The 18,972-nt window shown below is 44.6% G+C and overlaps 1 protein-coding gene across 2 annotated transcripts in view; it reads left to right on the top strand.

Moving 5' to 3' along the window:
• The first annotated feature begins 6,341 nt into the window (after positions 1–6,341).
• The window catches only part of GRK5 (G protein-coupled receptor kinase 5), a 168,313-nt gene continuing 155,682 nt past the window's right edge, over positions 6,342–18,972 (top strand). Inside the window, exon 1 of one of the 2 annotated variants that reach the window (XM_083504964.1) lies at positions 6,342–6,770. In XM_083504964.1, the coding sequence (XP_083361090.1) occupies positions 6,719–6,770 (52 nt within the window). In that variant the 5' untranslated portion in view covers positions 6,342–6,718. The remainder of the gene's footprint in view (positions 6,771–18,972) is intronic. The other variant, XM_083504963.1, reaches the window with a different exon arrangement.

Raw genomic sequence — 18,972 nt, 5'->3', positions numbered from 1 at the left:
GTCATTTGTTTGCAATTTCTGGTACATCACGGCGAGCGGTAATAAATCTTGAGATGCTGTGGATGCGATCATTTCACTTCTGGTGGCATTAATTAAGATTCAGCTTGGAAAATATTTGCAGACAAATATAAATGTACCCAATTTAGTAAATTAAAAGGCCTTCTGCACCAGATTTTTCAAATATCACGTATTCTCTGAAGCTGGGGCACTCAAACTTGATTTAAAAATAATAATAAAAACAAGCAGCTGCATTCCAACAAGAGCTCTGAACTACACATATGTGTTTGGATGACCCCAAGCAACCGAAAAGGGCTGTGGACCATCGACTCCCATAATTACATGGATGCAACAGTTAAATATGCAAAGAGGAATGGAGAACAAGTTATTGGAAAGCTACTCCCATGAATAATCCTTATAGAAAGTATTTGTTTCTCATTGGAAATTTTGTCTTGGAAAAAAAACAACCCGAGATTTTTCGCCTTCTCCTGTAGAGACAGGAGACAGTCTGTTACTGCAGTATTCACAGCTGCAGACCTGCAAGCCCACTCAGTTGGTGACTCATCCGCTGCAACAGCTCATAACACAGCCCTTCATTTACCAGTCTTCTTTTCTTATTACAGTGAGGCCAAATTTCAGCTTTTGTACTGAGGGGGGAATAAATGTGTTAACGTTTCACTCCCAGGCCCCTGAAAGATGGCTGCTCGACCATTTTCCCCCTCTGACAGCCTGTGTTTATCAAAAGGTGTTTTATGAAGTGTCCCTGCTTAGCTGCGAATGAAAAATACCTTCCTTCTTAAAAGAGACTGTGAAGCAAAATTTAAAGGTTTACTTGGGACTCCCCCCACCCCCTTTATACCTTTATAATTCTAGGCTTAGAGATTTTCCTTAGCCAGTTCCAAATGAAAACTACACTGGGTTATGTGTCTTTTAAAAAAATATTTCTTCTCCAGAGGAGAAAAAGTACATGGGAGACTAAGCTATGGAAAACCCTCTCACCATGAATTAAAGGCAGAGTATGGGTTGCAGTGCTGGGTCAACCCAGTAGGGCAAATAGGATCAGACTGCAACGTTGCCATCTTTTGCATGCTTAATTGGGAGTAGGTTACGCCGATCTCAGTTTAGTTACTCCCAAGCAAACACGTGTAAGATCATGCACAGCAAAGACCTATCACAAATTTTATTTAAACGTCTACCTTGCCTTAGCCAAAGCACCCTGGGTAGGTAATAAGTCTGCAACTGCTAGGAGGAAACAGCAAGGTTTTCGTTAAAAGAAGCTGTTGACCCAGTTATCATTCAGTAAAGGCCAATAACATTTAGTACATCACTGTAAATCCGCGTCCCTCTCCCAGTTCAACCTTGTCAACACCCCCCACCAAGAGCAATTATTTGGTCAACAGCACTTTCAATACCTAGCCTTTGTCAAGCATGGGGCAGTGAGGGGTGGGGGAGAGAAACTCTATACTTGTGGGACAGCCGCCTAGAATGCAGGTCTGCAAACTCTGGCTCTCATGAACTGGCAAACAGAAGAAGAAGAAGAAGAGTTTGGATTTGATATCCCACTTTATCACTACCCGAAGGAGTCTCAAAGCGGCTAACATTCTCCTTTCCCTTCCTCCCCCACAACAAACACTCTGTGAGGTGAGTGGGGCTGAGAGACTTCAAAGAAGTGTGACTAGCCCAAGGTCACCCAGCAGCTGCATGTGGAGGAGCGGGGACGCAAACCCGGTTCCCCAGATTACGAATCTACTGCTCTTAACCACTACACCACACTGGCTCTCTCAGATGCTAATGCTAAGAGACCAGGTCCTCCAGCCCAGCCGCCATGACTGGCCAACGTTCCAGGATATGAAGCACATGAAGCTGCCTTAACCTGAGCCAGACCATTGGCCCATCAAGCCCAACCCTGTTCTTCAGGGTCTTCCCCATCTTGCCACCCGAGACCCTTTTCGCCAGCAATGCTGTGGCTGAGTGTGGTGTTCTGCTACAAACCATATGCACAAAGCCTTACCTCCTCCCAGTGAAGAACCTGAAACAGTTATCAGATCCAAGTAAACATTTTATTTTAGATCATTTATGCAAATATTGAAACTGAATATTTAAATATTTGGCTACGGAGGTATTCATCTGCATGCACGATCAGTGTTAGTGCTTCTGTTATTGAGGAAGAGCTCATTTGGGAAGAGCCAACGTCATCAATGAGTTACTTCGCTGCCATCCAAAAGGAGGCTTCGTCAAAGCATTTATCGCTGCCTCCGCTTCCTCTGCTGGTTCCCTGAGGAGGAATATTAGATTGTAAGGGCATCGGGGCAGGGGACTGTCCTCTGGTAGCCTGTAAGCTGCTGTGCATACTGATACCGCTATATGAAAAATAATGAAAAACAACTTATTATTTAATCAGAACAGTTACAATGTGCCACAGTAGAAATGGGAAATCAGGTGGAAGCAACCAGCACAGCCTGTTCAGAAGAGGTCTTTTAGAGGGCACAGTGGGCAGAAAGGGGCGCAAAACTCCCTTTGCATGAACATCCTTGTGCGAGTACAGCATTGGATATTTCCAAGTAAGTATGTGCAGGATCAAGTTCCATAGATTTCTGAGCTATTGTACCCCAGGCTTAACTGTGATATGCAACTCACACTCTCAAGTGGCTATTATGTAGCTCCTATTATTCCCATTTCATTTTGAAGGTTGTGGCCTCTTTCCTGACATTGTCAGGCACACAAAACTCCCTGTTCCTTCTGCAAGACAGATGAAATTCAGCTGATGCACTATTTCCTGCTACAGAGCTGCAGTAATTGGGAAATAAAAAAATCATATGAAACCAAATTTAAATCCACATTTAGATATGTATTTAATCTCAATGTATGCCACTCGTAAACGATTTTATCCCATAATAGGCACGCACAGACATATATGGTACTTTTTTGAGCCAAGAATACTGCAGAATTCAGAGAAATGCAGAATCTGAAGGCTCATTCTGTTCTGATCCATGCTTCAGCCCCAGAGGTGCAAACTGGGTCCGTTCACTTAAAAATGCAAATCCATCGAAAATTCTCTTCCATCCCCTTGTGGGTGTTTTATGAGCACAACTGAAGAGGATTGTAAAATGCTCCACAAACATAAAAATGCTACACAAATACTTAGCAATTAACTCCACTGACTTTAATGGTTCAACAGATGACTACAATCCAAGCCTCAAAATGCAGTTTGTGGTGTCATGCCTGTGGTCTTCCATTAACGTAACGGAAAGCTAGTATTCTTCTGAAATCACACGAGCTACTGCTAGGCAATTCCATGAGAGAAAAGGTCTTAAGGAGAAGGCTTTGGGAGCTGTGGTTAAAAATGCCAAGCCCAGATAATAACCAATAAGCCTCCTTGAGAGAAATACACTGTGTATCTTATAAAGAGATAAGGACTAGTATTCTCTGGATTACACCTGTGGCTTCAACATTGATGTCTCATTAAAAATAGTGATCCCACGATGAGGGTGGATTCCTGCTCCCCTCTCTGTTTCTCCCCCCCCCCCCAGTCTTTCTCTCTCTCTCTCTCTCACACACACACACACACAGAGAAGTTGGCAAACCAAAAATGCTTGTTGGAAAAATACGTCATAAAAAGACAGCACTCAATGCCTTTTGGTGGGCTGTAAAATGGGCATTTGGACTGTAAAATGGGCACTTGCTGTTGAACTGTTTGAGACTGGGCAGCTCTCCCATATCCAGTTACAGCATAATGGTCCATCGACCACACTAGCTAAAACATCTATCTGATTTTAGCTGTTTATAAAGATGCATTTTTGCTATGTTTGTATACACTGAGGGCTCCATAGGGCCATGGAAAGGGACAGAACTTGTAAAATAAATAAGACAAAATGTGAAAAACTTGGGGAAAGTGACATCATTTGGGGTTAAGGCACAAGTGGCTAATCTGTGGTGCAGGCAACAGTTTTTTTGTAGCATATCTGCCCAAGAGCAGGCAGACCTGCCATAGTCAGGGCAGCACACCAGAGCAAGAACCATACCAGGTAACAGGCTGCTGCATATTCTCCATCATTTGCACTTGAGTTGCACTGCCTGATGCTCATGACAAGACTTGGAGGCCACTTGCCACAGAGGTTGGGCGCAGCCTGTCTTCTTCATCCCAAATATAAGAAAGCCACTAGGTGGCACCATGGCACAACTCAAGGTCTACCAGGGGGATTGCTGTGGTCAATTAACTGGACTTCTAGCACAGCTGTTGCTGAAGGGATGTTATTAATCACCCCGGAGAAGAGACAGAAGTTCTGGATACGCTTGTCTCCAAACAGTAAGCATCTGAACTGCGTTTCTCATGAGATCTCATAATGGTCTCTCATGTCTTAAGGGGCTTACTGTAAACAAGTCTTAAATTTCTGCAGGAAAGAGCCAATCAGCAAGGGGAAACAACTATGGGCCGATTCAAATATTGCAGCTCCTATCTGCATCAAGGCCACTGAAAACTGATTCCTTGTGATCCGTGCAGAAGCGAAAACAAAGCAGTTTTCCATGTGATTCACCCTACTTAGTAGGGAGCCTCCATGTCAGGAGAGTGACCAGTTAGGAGCACTTGCATTAGTAAACACTCTGCTCTTAACCCACCAATTGCTGCCTAACCCTTGTCATAGTCCATGGAACTACTCTGAAGTAAGTGGATTCTGACTGCATACCTATTGCTACCCAGGTTGCAATGCCACTGTTTTATTTCAGTAAGATCATAATTTCTCAATCACTCCACCTGAGAACAAGGGCAGCTTCACATGTTTTAGCAAATGAAAAGCCTCTGCATTTCTATCAAGGCCTGCTTGTCCATGTTTCAAACACACCAATGCCCTGCGGCTATCGCAGAAAATGCATAGCCATCCATATTGGAACACAGGGATTTCTCTTGTTCAGTAGAAGTGTATAAGGCAGTTCCGATTTGGGCTGTAGTTGTCAAATTACCTGTTGAATATGCAACCTTGATCCTGTGCACACTGACATGGAAAGAACTCCCTCTGAAGGCAAAGGGGCTCAATCTCTATTAACAGAGCAATCCTAGCCCCTTATCTGTGCTCCTGGCATGCGTTAGGATGAGGCAAAGGTTTCTTTCTTCCATTAAGCTCAAGTCCCTGTGCACCCCTGCGCTCCACCCCCAGATGCAGGCTGCTGTCAAGCTACCACCAGTGGAAATTCTGTCAGCCCTAGCTGACGTAAGGCCCTAAAACAGGGCATTTTGTGGGGTAAGACCAAAGCCAAGGATGGATCTGCAACCAGTCTATTTCCCTTAGAGGCATCCAATCCAGCAAAAGTGAGGACTGCGGCCTCCTTAAACCACAATTCATTGTTGGAGTGTGCATCACATAGTACAGCCCAATGCATGTTCATTAAGTCACAAGTAAGTTCCGCTGTTCACTGGGGCTTACAAGTCCCTAGCAAATCAGTTTAGAAAGAGGCCACAGGCTTTCGGTGTCTTCCCAATTCATTTATCCTATCCAGTAGAAAACAGTAACAGAGAGTTATCGTTTTATATAGGGCAAAAGTATCAGTCACAAACTCAGAATTATTAGGACTGGCCATATGAAACGCTTGCTAACTTTGTTGTTACGTTTATCCCGATTTGATCTCCTATCCAAACAGTAAACCTGGAGACAGGATTGCCACTCAAATGGCATTGGGCTTCACAACTGTGTTTCAGCCAGCAGTTCAACAGGTTCTGCCGTTCCCAGTAAGAACTACACCACAGCCACTTGCTCTGAACGCCTTGAAGACTGGGACGCAAATATGATAAAATGCACAGCAGGAAGCAGAATCTATTTAACAATTGCAACAAAATTGTATGGAAGAAGGAGACGCAGCCTGCATCTTAAGTAGTTTATGTCTCTTTCTTCCATTCAATCCTGTTGCCGTTCAGCCAAAGGAAAGCAGCATCGCAGCAGACACCCGAGCTCGCAGTATTTCCACCAGCAACTTCTGTCGCTAATGCGAGGGAGCTGATAGACAACCTGCAGAAAGATCGTTACGGTCCACCCTCCCTGGCGCAGCATGCAGCCCAGTTTGCAAGTCCAGACCATTTCCGCTCACTCTGCCGCTTCCCGTCTCCCTTCCCAACTGCACAAGGCAGCTGCAAAACGCACACACAGATACACACGCGCCCACCCAGCTCTCCCTCCGGCCAGTTGCGTGCGCGCGCGGGAAACGCACGGCCCGGGGAAGCGCCCCCAAGACTACATCTCCCAGCATGCCCGACTCGGCACCGCCGAGGTGCGAGCCAGCTGTGGAGCACGGCGCCTGCGCTATGCTGCGGAACTGGCTGGGCCGTGCCACACCCCCGCGGAGGGAGGCAGCGAGCGCCTGTAACCTGACACCGTCAGAGGAGGGGAGGCAGGCGGGAGGGCGGGCTTTGCCTGTCGGCGCGGAGAATGGAGTAAGGGAGAGACGTAAGGAGGGAGGTGCGCGGACGGGACTCGAGGGCTGGACGGCGGAGAGCGAGCCAGCGAGCAGGCAGCGGCGCTTCGCCGAGGGAGGCAGCTCGACGGAGGGATCGAGAAGGAGGAAGAGAAAGAATGCCCTAGGGACGGACGGCGGGACCGGGCTGCTTGCTTGCTTGCTGCTGCTTCTGCTGCTGCTGCTCCTTCCACGAGCGGAGCGGAGAGAGAGAGAGAGAGACCCGGGCGCGCCTCCTGCCATTGACATCCTCGCCGCAGCGCCCTGACGGAGCTTGTCAATGGAGCTGGAAAACATCGTGGCCAACACGGTCCTGCTCAAAGCCCGCGAAGGTAAGCGAGCATCCATCTCTCGCTCGCTCTCTTTTCCGCCTGCCGCATTTCGCCCTCCCTCGCCCTGCGCGGTGGGGGGAAAGGGGCAAAGGGGGGATGGCGAGGCTTAGGGGCGCATGGTGGCGGAGCCGCGCGCAGGCTGGCAGCCCTCTCCCTGCGCGACGCGCACCTTTCGAAGGAATTCGCCTCGGCGGAGGTGGGCAGCTCGGCGGCATCGAGACGCCACGAAACTTCCCCTCCGGGCTCGCCCCTCCAGACGTGCGGGTGTGATTTCGGCGTGCATTGTTTGGAAAAGGTCAGCTGCGAACGCATCCGCTCCCGGGGAGCGCAGAAGCGAGAACTTCTGGCTCCGGAGCCCGGAGGGGGCTCTGTGTGTCTGGATGAGGAGGGCTGACGTAAGGGGGGGGAAGTGTGCAGAAACTAGTCGCCAAAGGGCTTTCTTGGGGTGTTCTCCGCGGAGACGAAGAAGAGAGAAATGGATGCAAGTAGACTTCTGTAAGGGGCAAATTCGCTGGCATGGGAAAAGCGCCCCGCCCCAAATGATGCAAAAGAAGGCATGGCATTCAAAGGAAGGGATTGAGGGGTGCTTTGATTTTTCTTTGCAGAAGCTGCTGTTATAATACGTCTGTGCGTGTGTAATTTAAATTTGCAAAATAAAAGGCGGGGGCTGGTTGCTTGTAGGGAAGGTATGATAGCCATCTCTGCTCCAAATGGCTCCTGGATTTATCATGACCATCGCCAGCTTCATCACTGGGAACACGCCCCCCCCCCAATCTGTTTTACGTCTCACATCATCTGGGTAGGGGAAGTGGCTTTCTCTTTTTGAATGATAGCATGTTTCCTTTTTCCCTTTTTTCCCTTTTGGCTCAGCCTAACCCCAACCTTTCAGAGGGGGATATCCTCTGAGAGAGGCAGTTACATCTGAAGGGCTTGCCTTTCGAAGACAGGCTTGCAGTATCTGAAGCTCTCATTCACACCATTTGATGAATGAAGAGCCCCCCCCCCCCAAGTCAGAACCAGAGGCAGGTCCTGTGTGCTACCTTTTGACCATTCCAGGCTGATGCACACCTCCTAATATACAGAGAAGGTGGAGGAGAGTGTTCTTTATCTGGGAGAGCAGGGGGGGGGGGAATTGCAGCTGCTCAAAGCGACCCAAGGCATTCATTTTCCACTTGTGCCACATCCCTGGTGCTCTTTAATCAGGTAGTGGGTGGGGTGCTTTAATCTCAGCCTTTTGTTTCCTTACCTCTGAGCCCACCAGCACGCTGTGATTATTTAAACGTCCCACCCTCAACGCTAGATGATCCATTCAGAAATGCATCTAATGGCCCCCTAACTAATTTTCAGACTGTGGTCTGGATTGCATAAGCGGTTGGGGAGGGCCTGTAGAGAGATGGTCCCTGTATTACCACACGGGCTGCGTTAGGCGGTCTTTCAAATTTTATGAATGTAGTGTCTCGTCTAACTTCTCGTATTGAACCTTGTGAAACTCTTCCAAGGATACCTCCCATAGTATCCAGAGAACAATGTGCATTTGCGCAATCGATTACCCAGTAAATATAAACATTATGTAAGAATATAGGAGATAAATGCTGAGCTAAATATTGAGCTATGCCCCCTAATTCTTTTCGGTAATGAAATGTGGACAGAATAACATGCCTGATCTGAGAGGAGAAACAGACATTGTTCATAACAGACACTTGGCAAAAATCCTTGCATATCACTAAGAGCTTTTCTAAAGGCACTGTTAGTATTAATGAAAGAGGCAGCACATTCTCTCTCTCTCTCTCTCTCTCCCTCTCTCTCTCCCCAGCAAACGCTAAAGGGAGAAATGGTCCCAGAACATCTGTGATGAGCCATCTAGTGGCTGAACATTAGCATGCATTTAATGGTTAGGGGGAAACTTTCGAACCTTTTTGCAGGTTTCAGAAAAAGTACTTGTGATCCATTTGTTGTTGGTTTGACCGGCGAGGTGGAGATGCAGTTGTTTTCTTTGCTTGAAGGTATTGGTTCGTCTGCAAGGGTAGGTTAAATGCTCACACAATCCTCACATGGATGCTTTATGAGGATTCTTCCCCACCCCCTCTAGAAAGAGCATGAAGCAGTGTTTGCACATTTTAAACTGCTACAGACTTGTGCCTCTGTTTATTAGAGGCTCAAGGAGGATTCACACATGACTGGCTTTGTTCTCTATGCAGCGACTTTCTAACCTGTAATCGGAACAAGCCAGACACTTGAACATACTTCAGACGTATCACTACTGTGTGACTGTTTCTTTCCTGCTTTTCTTCTTCCAATGAGTTTTTGTGATGGATTTTGATTCTCCTGTTGCTCTTCCAACCGACTTCAGTTATTGCATATATTTATTTATTTCACCGCCTTTAATATTGTGGAATGTTTCTGCCACTCGTAATATTTTACTTTACAATTTTTAATGTGAAACGTAACAACGGTGCTCCGCTGTGAGTGCACGAAATGATATGTCTAAATACTGGGTTGTAATGGAGTGCTTCAAATTGGTCTATTTGTCATTTCGCGTTCATACAGAATTGTCTGCTCAAGACGTTTCAATCCACATCAGTTGTTCAACAAACAGAACCCAATGTTGATGAAATGTTCAGTTTGGAGTCGGTTCCTCTTGTGCAATCCAACACTTATCAGCTTCTCCTTTTTTTCTTTTTCTTTTTTAAAAGGAAGCCTATTTCCATCTGTAATGGCTCTTCAGAGGTTACACTGGTTTTCCGCTACTTTTTTCAACAAATGGACACAATGTAGGGCAACACATGTTAATCTTAGCTATTTTTTTTAAAAAAATATTGAATGTTCAGATCACATTTCAATAAAACATAACTATAAACCCAAAGACAACATGCATTAGTCATTTCAGAATAAGACATACTTCAGTTGCGACATAGGACAGGTGAAGAAACACTATATAATAATGTCTGCCAGCCTAAATAGACCTCAAGTATAGACATAGTTGAGGCAAGGGAGGAGATTAGTAGAAATGAGTGTCCATATAGCTATTGGATGTTTACCTTCCGGCTGAACATGCGAGGTGCTTTAATGCAGATCCTCCCTGAATCCTGCCTTAATATTCCAAAAATCCAAGCCAATATTTTCCTTTCCAAATTAGTTTTGCCTGTAATTCTGCATATAATCTGTGACTGGTCACTCCTTTGCAACTGTTCTTCGTGACTAGTGCAGAAATGTACCCCTTGAGCCAGCAGTTTTAAAATCTGTTCAGAGAGCTGTACTGTCACCAGAAAGCAAAGCAATACACAAGTCATCTTTGGCGACAGGAGCAGCGCTGCGTTCCCCACTGTTCTTTTGATCCTGTGACCAAACATTCAGCCGCAATTTGCAAGCCACATTTTTTAAAAAATAAAAAACAACATCGCCAGCCAAATACACCGTCACAAAAATAACAAGCAAGAGTTGTAGATCGGTGATTGATAGCATGCTTTCCATGCAAAAAGTATCACCTGGCATCTCTAGGTAGGGGGAGGGATATATTGAACCCCTGGAAATCTGTTGCCATTCAGTATACAGTACTGAATTAGACAGAGCAATGATGTGACTCAGTTTTCCTGTGTTCCAGTCATGGCCTTTTGCAGAATATTAATAATTAAGTTACTTTTGCAAAAATATTTGTTGCAAATCATTTAGTTTCGGAAAGTCTCTTACCTTAACCATGGTTATTTTTCAGCATCTGGACCTTCAGCCATCTACGTTTTAGAGGAAACACTTCTACTGCAAACTTCAGCTGCTTGATCTTTTTGGTATATGCACACTCCCCCTGTGCTACAGAACTAGGTTTAAAATAGTCATTCTGCTTGTCCAGTGGTGGGATACACTTAAGCAATTCTGGAGAAGCTTAATCACAAAGGTCGAATACGTAGGTTAAGAATAATCCAAGTTATGTCATGACATTTTGGAAACCTTTACATTCTAAGAGACTTTCGTCCAGACACTTCAGATAACAGCTTGGTGTGGAAGCCTTGATGTTTCAGAAAGGAGAGATAGGGGCTAAAAGCAATGTCAGTACAGCAACCAGGAAGTGGACCAGAAGATTAATGTAGTAATAGAGTAAAACCTGCCACCATTTCAGCCATGGCTTCTGCTTCCTAGGTGAAGTATTACCGTATTTTTTGCTCTATAAGACTCACTTTTTCTCTCCTAAAAAGTAAGGGGAAATGTGTGTGCGTCTTATGGAGCAAATGCAGGCTGCGCAGCTACCTCAGAAGCCAGAACAGCAAGAGGGATTGCTGCTTTCAGTGCACACCGATCCCTCTTGCTGTTCTGGCTTCTGAGATTAAGAATATTTTTTTTCTTGTTTTCCTCCTCCAAAAACTAGGTGTGTCTTGTGGTCTGGTGGTGTCTTATAGAGCAAAAAATACGGTATATTGTTCAAAAGAATCCAGATAACTGAAGGAAAATGCTTCGTATGTTTGTCCATTAAAGTTAGCCAGCCTGCCTAGTTTGATGATGTGGCATGCACAAGATTTTTTGGGGAGTATTTTATTGACATTGCATATCATTTTTATTTATTATGCCATAAACTGCTCTGTGACTGCTATGGAATAAAGGGAGGTTTAAAAATTTGGTTAATAAATAAATGTGATGTTTATTATTATACCAGAATCAACAGGGATAATTCATACCATACAAAATATTGTTCAAGCATTGCTAAAACAAATTCCAAGTTTCTCTGCTACACTGCCAAAACCATATGTGAGTATAATTTTGAGAATAAAGAACTGGTGTTCTCTATTTTTTTGAGGGGGGGGGAAGCAACATTTTTCTGTTTTGCATCTATTGATTTTAAACGAATCAGTGTGATCTGATGTGCACACAAAAGGAGTTTTGGAAATCCTCCCACAAGCATTCCGGAGTGAAGTGTTATAAACAGCTCATAGGATTGGTCCGGGGAAGTTTACCCAGGCAAGGTGTTCAGCTGTAACCTTTTAATGTGTTTGCTGGTGGCTTAGCCTCAAAAAGTTATTGCAGGAATGACTCTGCCCACAGTTTAAGAAGGACTTGGAGCCAGTTCACAGCATATCTTTTTGTGTAGGAGCATCATCAGAACTGGAAACTTCACTTGACATAGTGACATTTGAAGGCATCTCCCCAAATACAAATCTCCACGTATTGCACACCAAAATTGCTTTGTTGTTTTTCTTGCAGCTTAATCGCTGGTGTGCATGAAGGGGAAATGATGCAGCTCAGTGGTGAAGCAGAAACCAAAGGTCCAAATTTCAATCCATGGCATCTTTAGCTAGGGCTAGGAAAGATCTCATGCTGACTGGCAGAGCCTCTCCCACATTTCAATCTCCAACCTGGTGCTGTCCAGTTGTATTGGACTATAGCTCCTGTGCTAGCTGGGGCTGATGGGAGTTGTAGTATCAAATGTCTGGTTGGGAAGATGTATTAACATTTAAGTTAGGTAACAGACAAGACTTAATTGTTTCTATTGATGGGAAGTCTGTCCCCACCCCCCACTGCAACTTTGCACACCCTCAAAACACAATGTATTTAAAATTACACTTCTTCATGCCTTCTGAGTACCTGGTTTACCTAAATAGCATTATTTCAATTGCAAATAAATTCTTAATACTTAAACCAGACAGGGTCATCAAGCCAATGTTTTTTGTTTTGGAAATACAGTAGCAAAGTGACCTGTTTTGTTCCAAGACATTATTTGCTATTTATGAACTGAAATTAACAACTCTAGAATTGAAATAAACAGGCTCTAGAATACCACAGACCCTGTTTAGCAAAGGTGAATACCGCTGAAATTGATTCCTTATTTGGCATCAATGGTGTGTTTAATCTTGATGTGATGGAACAATAATTTGCATGCTGCTATTGTTTTGAATGTAGCACCAGTAGATTGTTACAGTGATATGGAGCATGAGGTGTCTTGTTCTATAGAGAAGTTTACATTCTTGTTTTAACTAATGAAAATCCATGCATCGTATGGAAAATGAAATTGGAAGGAAACTTTTCAATGTGGATAAATTTTGGTATCATGCAATAGACCCTCCCCCCTTCTTTTTTCTGATCCTCAAATATTCATATCTTTGATGTGTGGCTTGGGCCATCAAAAGAACTGAAAATCAAAGAACTGAAATCCCATAAAACATTTTAATTAAAATGATGTTCACTTGTTAAATAAAAACAACCATGTAGTAAATATAAATGGAAGAGCCTGAAAAAAGTCTAGGAATACAGTTCCTACCTTGTGCCTTTTCTGTGCCGTCATACATCTTAAACTAGAAGACAGGTTATAGGAAAGGAAATCATCAGTTTCTGGGCAATTGACTCTCTGTGCAATGAATCTCCAGGTTTTGTGACACTAGCTCAGCTTTCCCCAACCTGATAATCTTCCAGATTGCTGATGGCGGTTGTAGCCCAACATATTTGAAGGGCACCAGGTTGGGGACTGCTGCACCAGCAGATTTATTTCCAAGCTGAAATTAGCCCGGGCTACACCAGGCTTTGCCTTTTGACGAGTCAGTTTCATCTCTTAAGTCCCTGCTCTGTAACAGGAGTGTGTCTTCCCACCTTCAAGTCTGCATGTCCTATACTGAGGGTTACAGCAAATGCTTTGCAGATGGTCCAAAGTTCAACCCCTACTGTCTCTAGTTAAACTTGGATGTCATATACTGCTGCTGGGAGGGATCTGCCTGATACTTTGAAAGGTTGCTGCTGGTCAGAGTAGATAATACTAGATGGACCGCTGATCTGACTCTGGGAAAGGCAACTCCTCCTGCTCGTCTTGTTTCCCAAGGAGCAAGATGGCAGCCTTCATTCCACCACTACCAATTGATGCTCCTCCTTCCATTACAAGTGGGTTGGATATCATACATCGAATTGGGATTTGCGGGGCTATTTCTCCAATGGCTAATTTGACAAGGGAGAAACTGTTAGTCCAGTCTTTGCCAAGCCGGACCCCTCCTGATGTTTTGAACTACAACTCCTGTTATCCGTAGCATTGACCAGGCTGGCTGGGGCTGATGGGAGTTGGAGTCCAACCGCATCTGACAGGCACCAGCTTGGTGAAAGCTGTGTTAGCCTGATAATGTTCATGTATTCCATGCCAGCAGTCCATGTTTCTTGCAAGAGCACTTGGGCATGAGTTGGTTTTGAAGATGGCGGTTTTGATCTTGATAAAACTGTCTTGTGTGGCTGCAGCGAGTGGGAAAGTGTCTTGAGTTCATGTGCAGGTAGTTACAGAGGCTGGGATGTTCATTTTACACATCAGCTTCTGAAAGGGGAAAGGGCTCCCTTTGTCGGTGTGAGTGGCGCCTTTCACAACTTGCAGATTGCCCTTTCTTCATTGTAGCATTGTGACCAGCCACCGGAACAGCTCTGCATTATTCCATGGCATTGGAATATGCATGGGCCACGCCTTCCCGACGTAATGCAAGATGGTGCAATATTTAGTAGATGCCAAAAGATCAGTTCTAGTCGAATGGCATTAAATGTTATCTAATAAAATAGAGTGCAACAGACATGCTCACTGCGTCGATGTGTCTTCCTTTTGTGCTGGAAGCTGATGTGTGTCTTGTCTGTGTGCCAGCTTCTCTCCCTCTTCACAAGCAAGCTTACACATACTGTGCTAAGAACAGAACTTGCTCCCACAAATTGGTGTTTGGAAAAAAATGTATATATTCATGTGTATGCAGCTGCTGTGACTGCATAAACACAGTATGTTTAAAGCACTCCCCTGATGAATCCTGGGAATTGTGGTTTAAGGATGTTGAGAACTGTATCTCTGTGAAGGGGAAACTACAGTTCCCATTATTCTTTTTTATTGAGGAAGGTGCTTTAAATGTATGATGTGTTGTGCAGTGTTATCCCCATTAATACCACAGTAGGTAGATCCAAAACCTCTTCCCTGGGGAAGTGGCAGTGAGAACAAAGGGGATAAGAATGAAATTTGGGTCTGGATGAATTGATAACTGTCCATCTCTGTCTAGCATCTAGTTTTCCAGTGTAAAGGTGTCCCCAATGTGCCTGCTTTCCCTCTTTTCAAAACTTCACCCTTTGAAGAAGCTGATTTAAATCTGCAAGTACTGAAATGAAGTAATAACGTCCGTATTCTGTTGCAGCAAAAAAACCACAACGGTGTCCTGTGGCATTTTAAAGACTTGCAAATTTATCATGGCATCATCTCATCATGAAGTGGGCTGTAGTCCATGAAAGCTTATTCCATCATAAATCTGTTAGCCTTTAAGCTGCCACAAGAGCTGAAACAAATATAATAATAAAAATCGGGCCCTGTTCCCGTCAGAGATAATGACTGACTTTGAGGCTCAGCTGACATGAGATGCAGATACATGCAGAGTCCAACCCCCAAATCCTGAGCCTCTTTGTCATCTAGCACTACAGATTGTGTGCCAGATGTGATGTTTACCCCACCCTGGCCGACATCTTGTGTGAGGACAGGTTACTGTAAATTGTGTGAGCCTCCTGCAAGTCCTTCACAGTGGAGTACTGTTGGCATACATTTGCAGGCTTGGGCAGAAAGTCTGCTGTTCTGCAAAGCCATTCTTGTGCATGCGAGGGACAATCACGCATCAAGCCAAAATAAAATAAAATAGGATATTCCTCCTGCAGTTGCTTGCAAGACTGAAGAGGTAAAGCCAATTTTAATCCTAAAGCAGCTTGCCCATTCAAGCCATGCAGCAGAATCGCCAGGTGCCTGCAGATCCATGCTGTTTGCCGCACTTTATAGGACTGTGGCCTTGATGCTTCACAGCTGGCAAAACACCTGGAATTCCATCAAAAAATGGAAGGATTTGCCTATAGTAGAGAAATATTTTCTGGTTATAATTGCTTCCTGAAACAGGGATTTACACATCCCTTGGAGATTAGATAGTGTTAGGACAAATTCCAAAGAAGATAGCTTAAACGCTTTACCGTATCACAGGTTTCATTGTGTTTCAAACAGTAGTATGCTTACTATTCTGCTCATACAGAAGCAGGATTGAGTGACAACTCCCTTCTTCGCCAGCAGGGGCAGCATAGAGCTGTAGTGTTACTGAATTTGCACAGTGGAGATGCAACGAATAAGCTTATATATAGGGAAATAGGAACGTTTGGGCCTTTATAGCATGCTGTCACTCCTTTTTTTAAGCCGATGGAATGATACATAATGGGAAGCCTGGAACTGTGCCACGGAGGGAGAAGCTATCAAAATTCGCATTCTTCCACCCTGTAGTGAAAATGGGTCCAGTCTTTACTTCATTTATTGAATGGATCCCAACGTTTTGCTTACAGAGTGGCAGCTATACTGTCTGAGAGTGGTTGCAGCAGAAACCTCCAAGCTCTTCAGCAGCTTCCCCTCATTTCATTGTGGTATCATGGGCCACTGGCTGTCTGTTGCACCGTGGCAGAAAAATCTCTCTGGCTAGAGCGTCCTCCGTAACAAGCACGAATCAACTGGCGCTCCCGCTTATTAGGAACTGGCCGTATCCCAATGATTGTCATTTGCCCGAGTTACAGGAGTTACGCTTGTTGCGGGGTTTGAGCTTGGAACTCTCTTTGGCACCACCCATCCTTCACTTCATCGCAGTTCAGTTCAGCACAAAAACAGGGTCATTTTTCATTCAGCATGGCGGCGGCTGCAGGCTCCTACCCTGGGATAATCATCTAGGAATTTCATGGGCTTAGCACTTCATTCCGAGAAAGCTAAACAGGAACAGGGTTTGATTCGCAAATGTGTGTCTCCTTAATGGATGGGGTGGTAACCCTTGCTGGATTTTGCTTTATCTGTTTTGCTCACAAACAGAAAACAAGCAATTATCCAATGAGCCTCACAGCTGCACAGCACCCTCCCCCCCCTTCACGTATAAGAGTCTAGTGGTGCATACACAACTGGAACTAATCAAATTCAAATTCTTCTCATTACGGAACAGTCTTACGGAATGTAGTAAGAATGAGAGCAGTCTGGGCCAACAGATATTCAAGTCTTATGGAATTTCTCGCAGCTTAAGTTTCCCTGCAGGAAAACACTGGAACCACAATCCCGGCACAGTGATGTGACTCAGGCTGAATCTAGACAATCCATTGTCCTGACTCTTGCAAAAGTGGAAGGTAACTTGCCTCTTTTACATAATGTGACCCTGTGGGTCATTCCGGTCTCGTGCAGAAGCTAAACTGGTGTCACGTGAGGTTACCTTCTAGGTCAGGCCTGAAGGACCTGTAGTTCTTCCAGATGTTGTTGGAATCCAGCTCACACCAGCCCTATCCAATGATGGGTGCTGTCGGCTAACAGCACCTGGAAGGCTACAGGTTCCCCCCACAGAAAATCTACCTCTGCACGTGGGGAACTAACCCACAGCACAATACAGAATACACAGGGCAGCTGAGCGGGACTGGCTCCATGTTTGAGGTACCCTGGCTGGTATGTCCTCTAGTGGGGATGAGGGGCCTTCCTCTGTTAGTTGCCCTGGCAGACTGATCTAACTGTGGTAGAAATGCTCTAAGCAACTCTTGGCAGCTGACCATAGGCTGTTAATTTCCCACAATGCCTTGGGGGCGATGCTCTCTCGCCCACCTGCTCCTTGTTAGGAGGGAGCTGCTGAGGGGTTCAGTACAGTAAGCCCACAACTTAACGTCTCATATAGTCAAAACACATTGGGTTCAATGGTAGGTGGGATTGCCAAAGTCATTTCCCCCAGAACCCTTTCTGCTCCTTATTTTAAGTTAAGGAGTTGCAGGCTTACTGTATTGTATCTTTTCGTTCTCCCACCCACCTAGCACTCATTAAGGCTGCTGCTGTCAGTGCCACATTGTAGTGATATTACAGTTTCTGTTGCAATTCTTTATCGTTATTGTAGGCTATTTATTTTCCGTAAACTATTTTGTCTAAAAAATTGTGTGCTGAATTCAGTATATAAATAGACTATTCTGGTATGCTACAGTAGGCTAGGTGGTAGAATCACTGGCGCTCAAGAGGCTGGGAACCTGTGACTCTCCAGGTAATGGTGGACTCCCATCTTCCTTTATCGTTAGCTCTGCTGGATGGGACTGATGGGAGTTGAAGTCCTACATCTGCTGGAGGACCACAGACTCCCAGTCCTTGACTGTATCATTTCATCCTACAGGTCCAAGGGCACAGTTTTGAATAATTTGCACATTTATTTATTTTTTTTAAAACTTATTTAATACAAAAAGCCATCATGGCAGGCAAAGGGTTGGAGTAAAATATGTGTGTATGCTGGTTTTTATTTTATTTTTAAAAAGCTGTTCTGTTGTTTTGGTCCTTTATTTCTGCTAGCTTTGTTGTTTCTAACCAAATAGAAGTGAGAGAATTCATTATACCGTTTGATGAACCACTGACCTCTCTGTTCCTCACTAGAGTAGATCTAGTCAACAGCCACAATCTTGGGGACATGATAGAAATGACTTGTGCTCATGCTGGAAGCATTGCTGCCCCTCTGTGCTAGAGCACATTTGAGTGGAAAGTTAGCCCTAGGCTGTCTTGCCCTTGCAAGTATTTTCAGCTGAATGAAATTGCACCTATTCTTCATTACCTGCCGTGCAAGGAAGATTCCAAGAGATGGCAGCTGCCCTCTCAAAACATTTCCTGCCACTCCATTCATTCCCCTAGCTTTCGGTCATAGTATCTTTGTATTTAATGTGTATAGCATGCATATTAGCCAAATCCTTAATCCTGACCACCCTTTGCTTCCGTAAACTAGTTTTCCTGGATTTGCTATTATGACAAACATTTTAGTGGTTGATGAGGATAGGGCAGTGGTGGTGCGCCAGATGTTATTGGACTCCATCTCCCATTAGCCCCAGTTGACATGGCTAGATGTCAGGCGTGATGAGAGTTGGAGCCCAACAACATGGAGGTAAACTGACTCTGCAGAGGCAGGAGCTCTCTGATTTGGAGTTGCCAACTCTTGAAATCAAATTTCTGTTGGTTTCCTCTTCTAAATGCTTATTAGATCTTTTCTGAAGAGCATTTTGTTTTCCGTGGTGTTTTTTGAGGAGAGGTTGAAGTGATGCAGCTTCAGAATGCAAGGGGCAACTACTTAATGCTCTCCAGCGAAAATTAAAAAAACCATATTTGACACATTGTGGTTACTGAGGCCAATATCCCTTTTTCTTGGCTTTAATGAGAAAAATACTTATTTACTTCACACAGTTTGCCCACTTTTTGTGGCAGGCAGGGGAAAGTGCT

Source organism: Podarcis liolepis (assembly GCF_965112155.1).
Source record: "Podarcis liolepis genome assembly, chromosome: 5".
Taxonomy (NCBI): Eukaryota; Metazoa; Chordata; class Lepidosauria; order Squamata; family Lacertidae; genus Podarcis; species Podarcis liolepis.
This window is presented reverse-complemented; position numbering and strand designations above follow the sequence as displayed.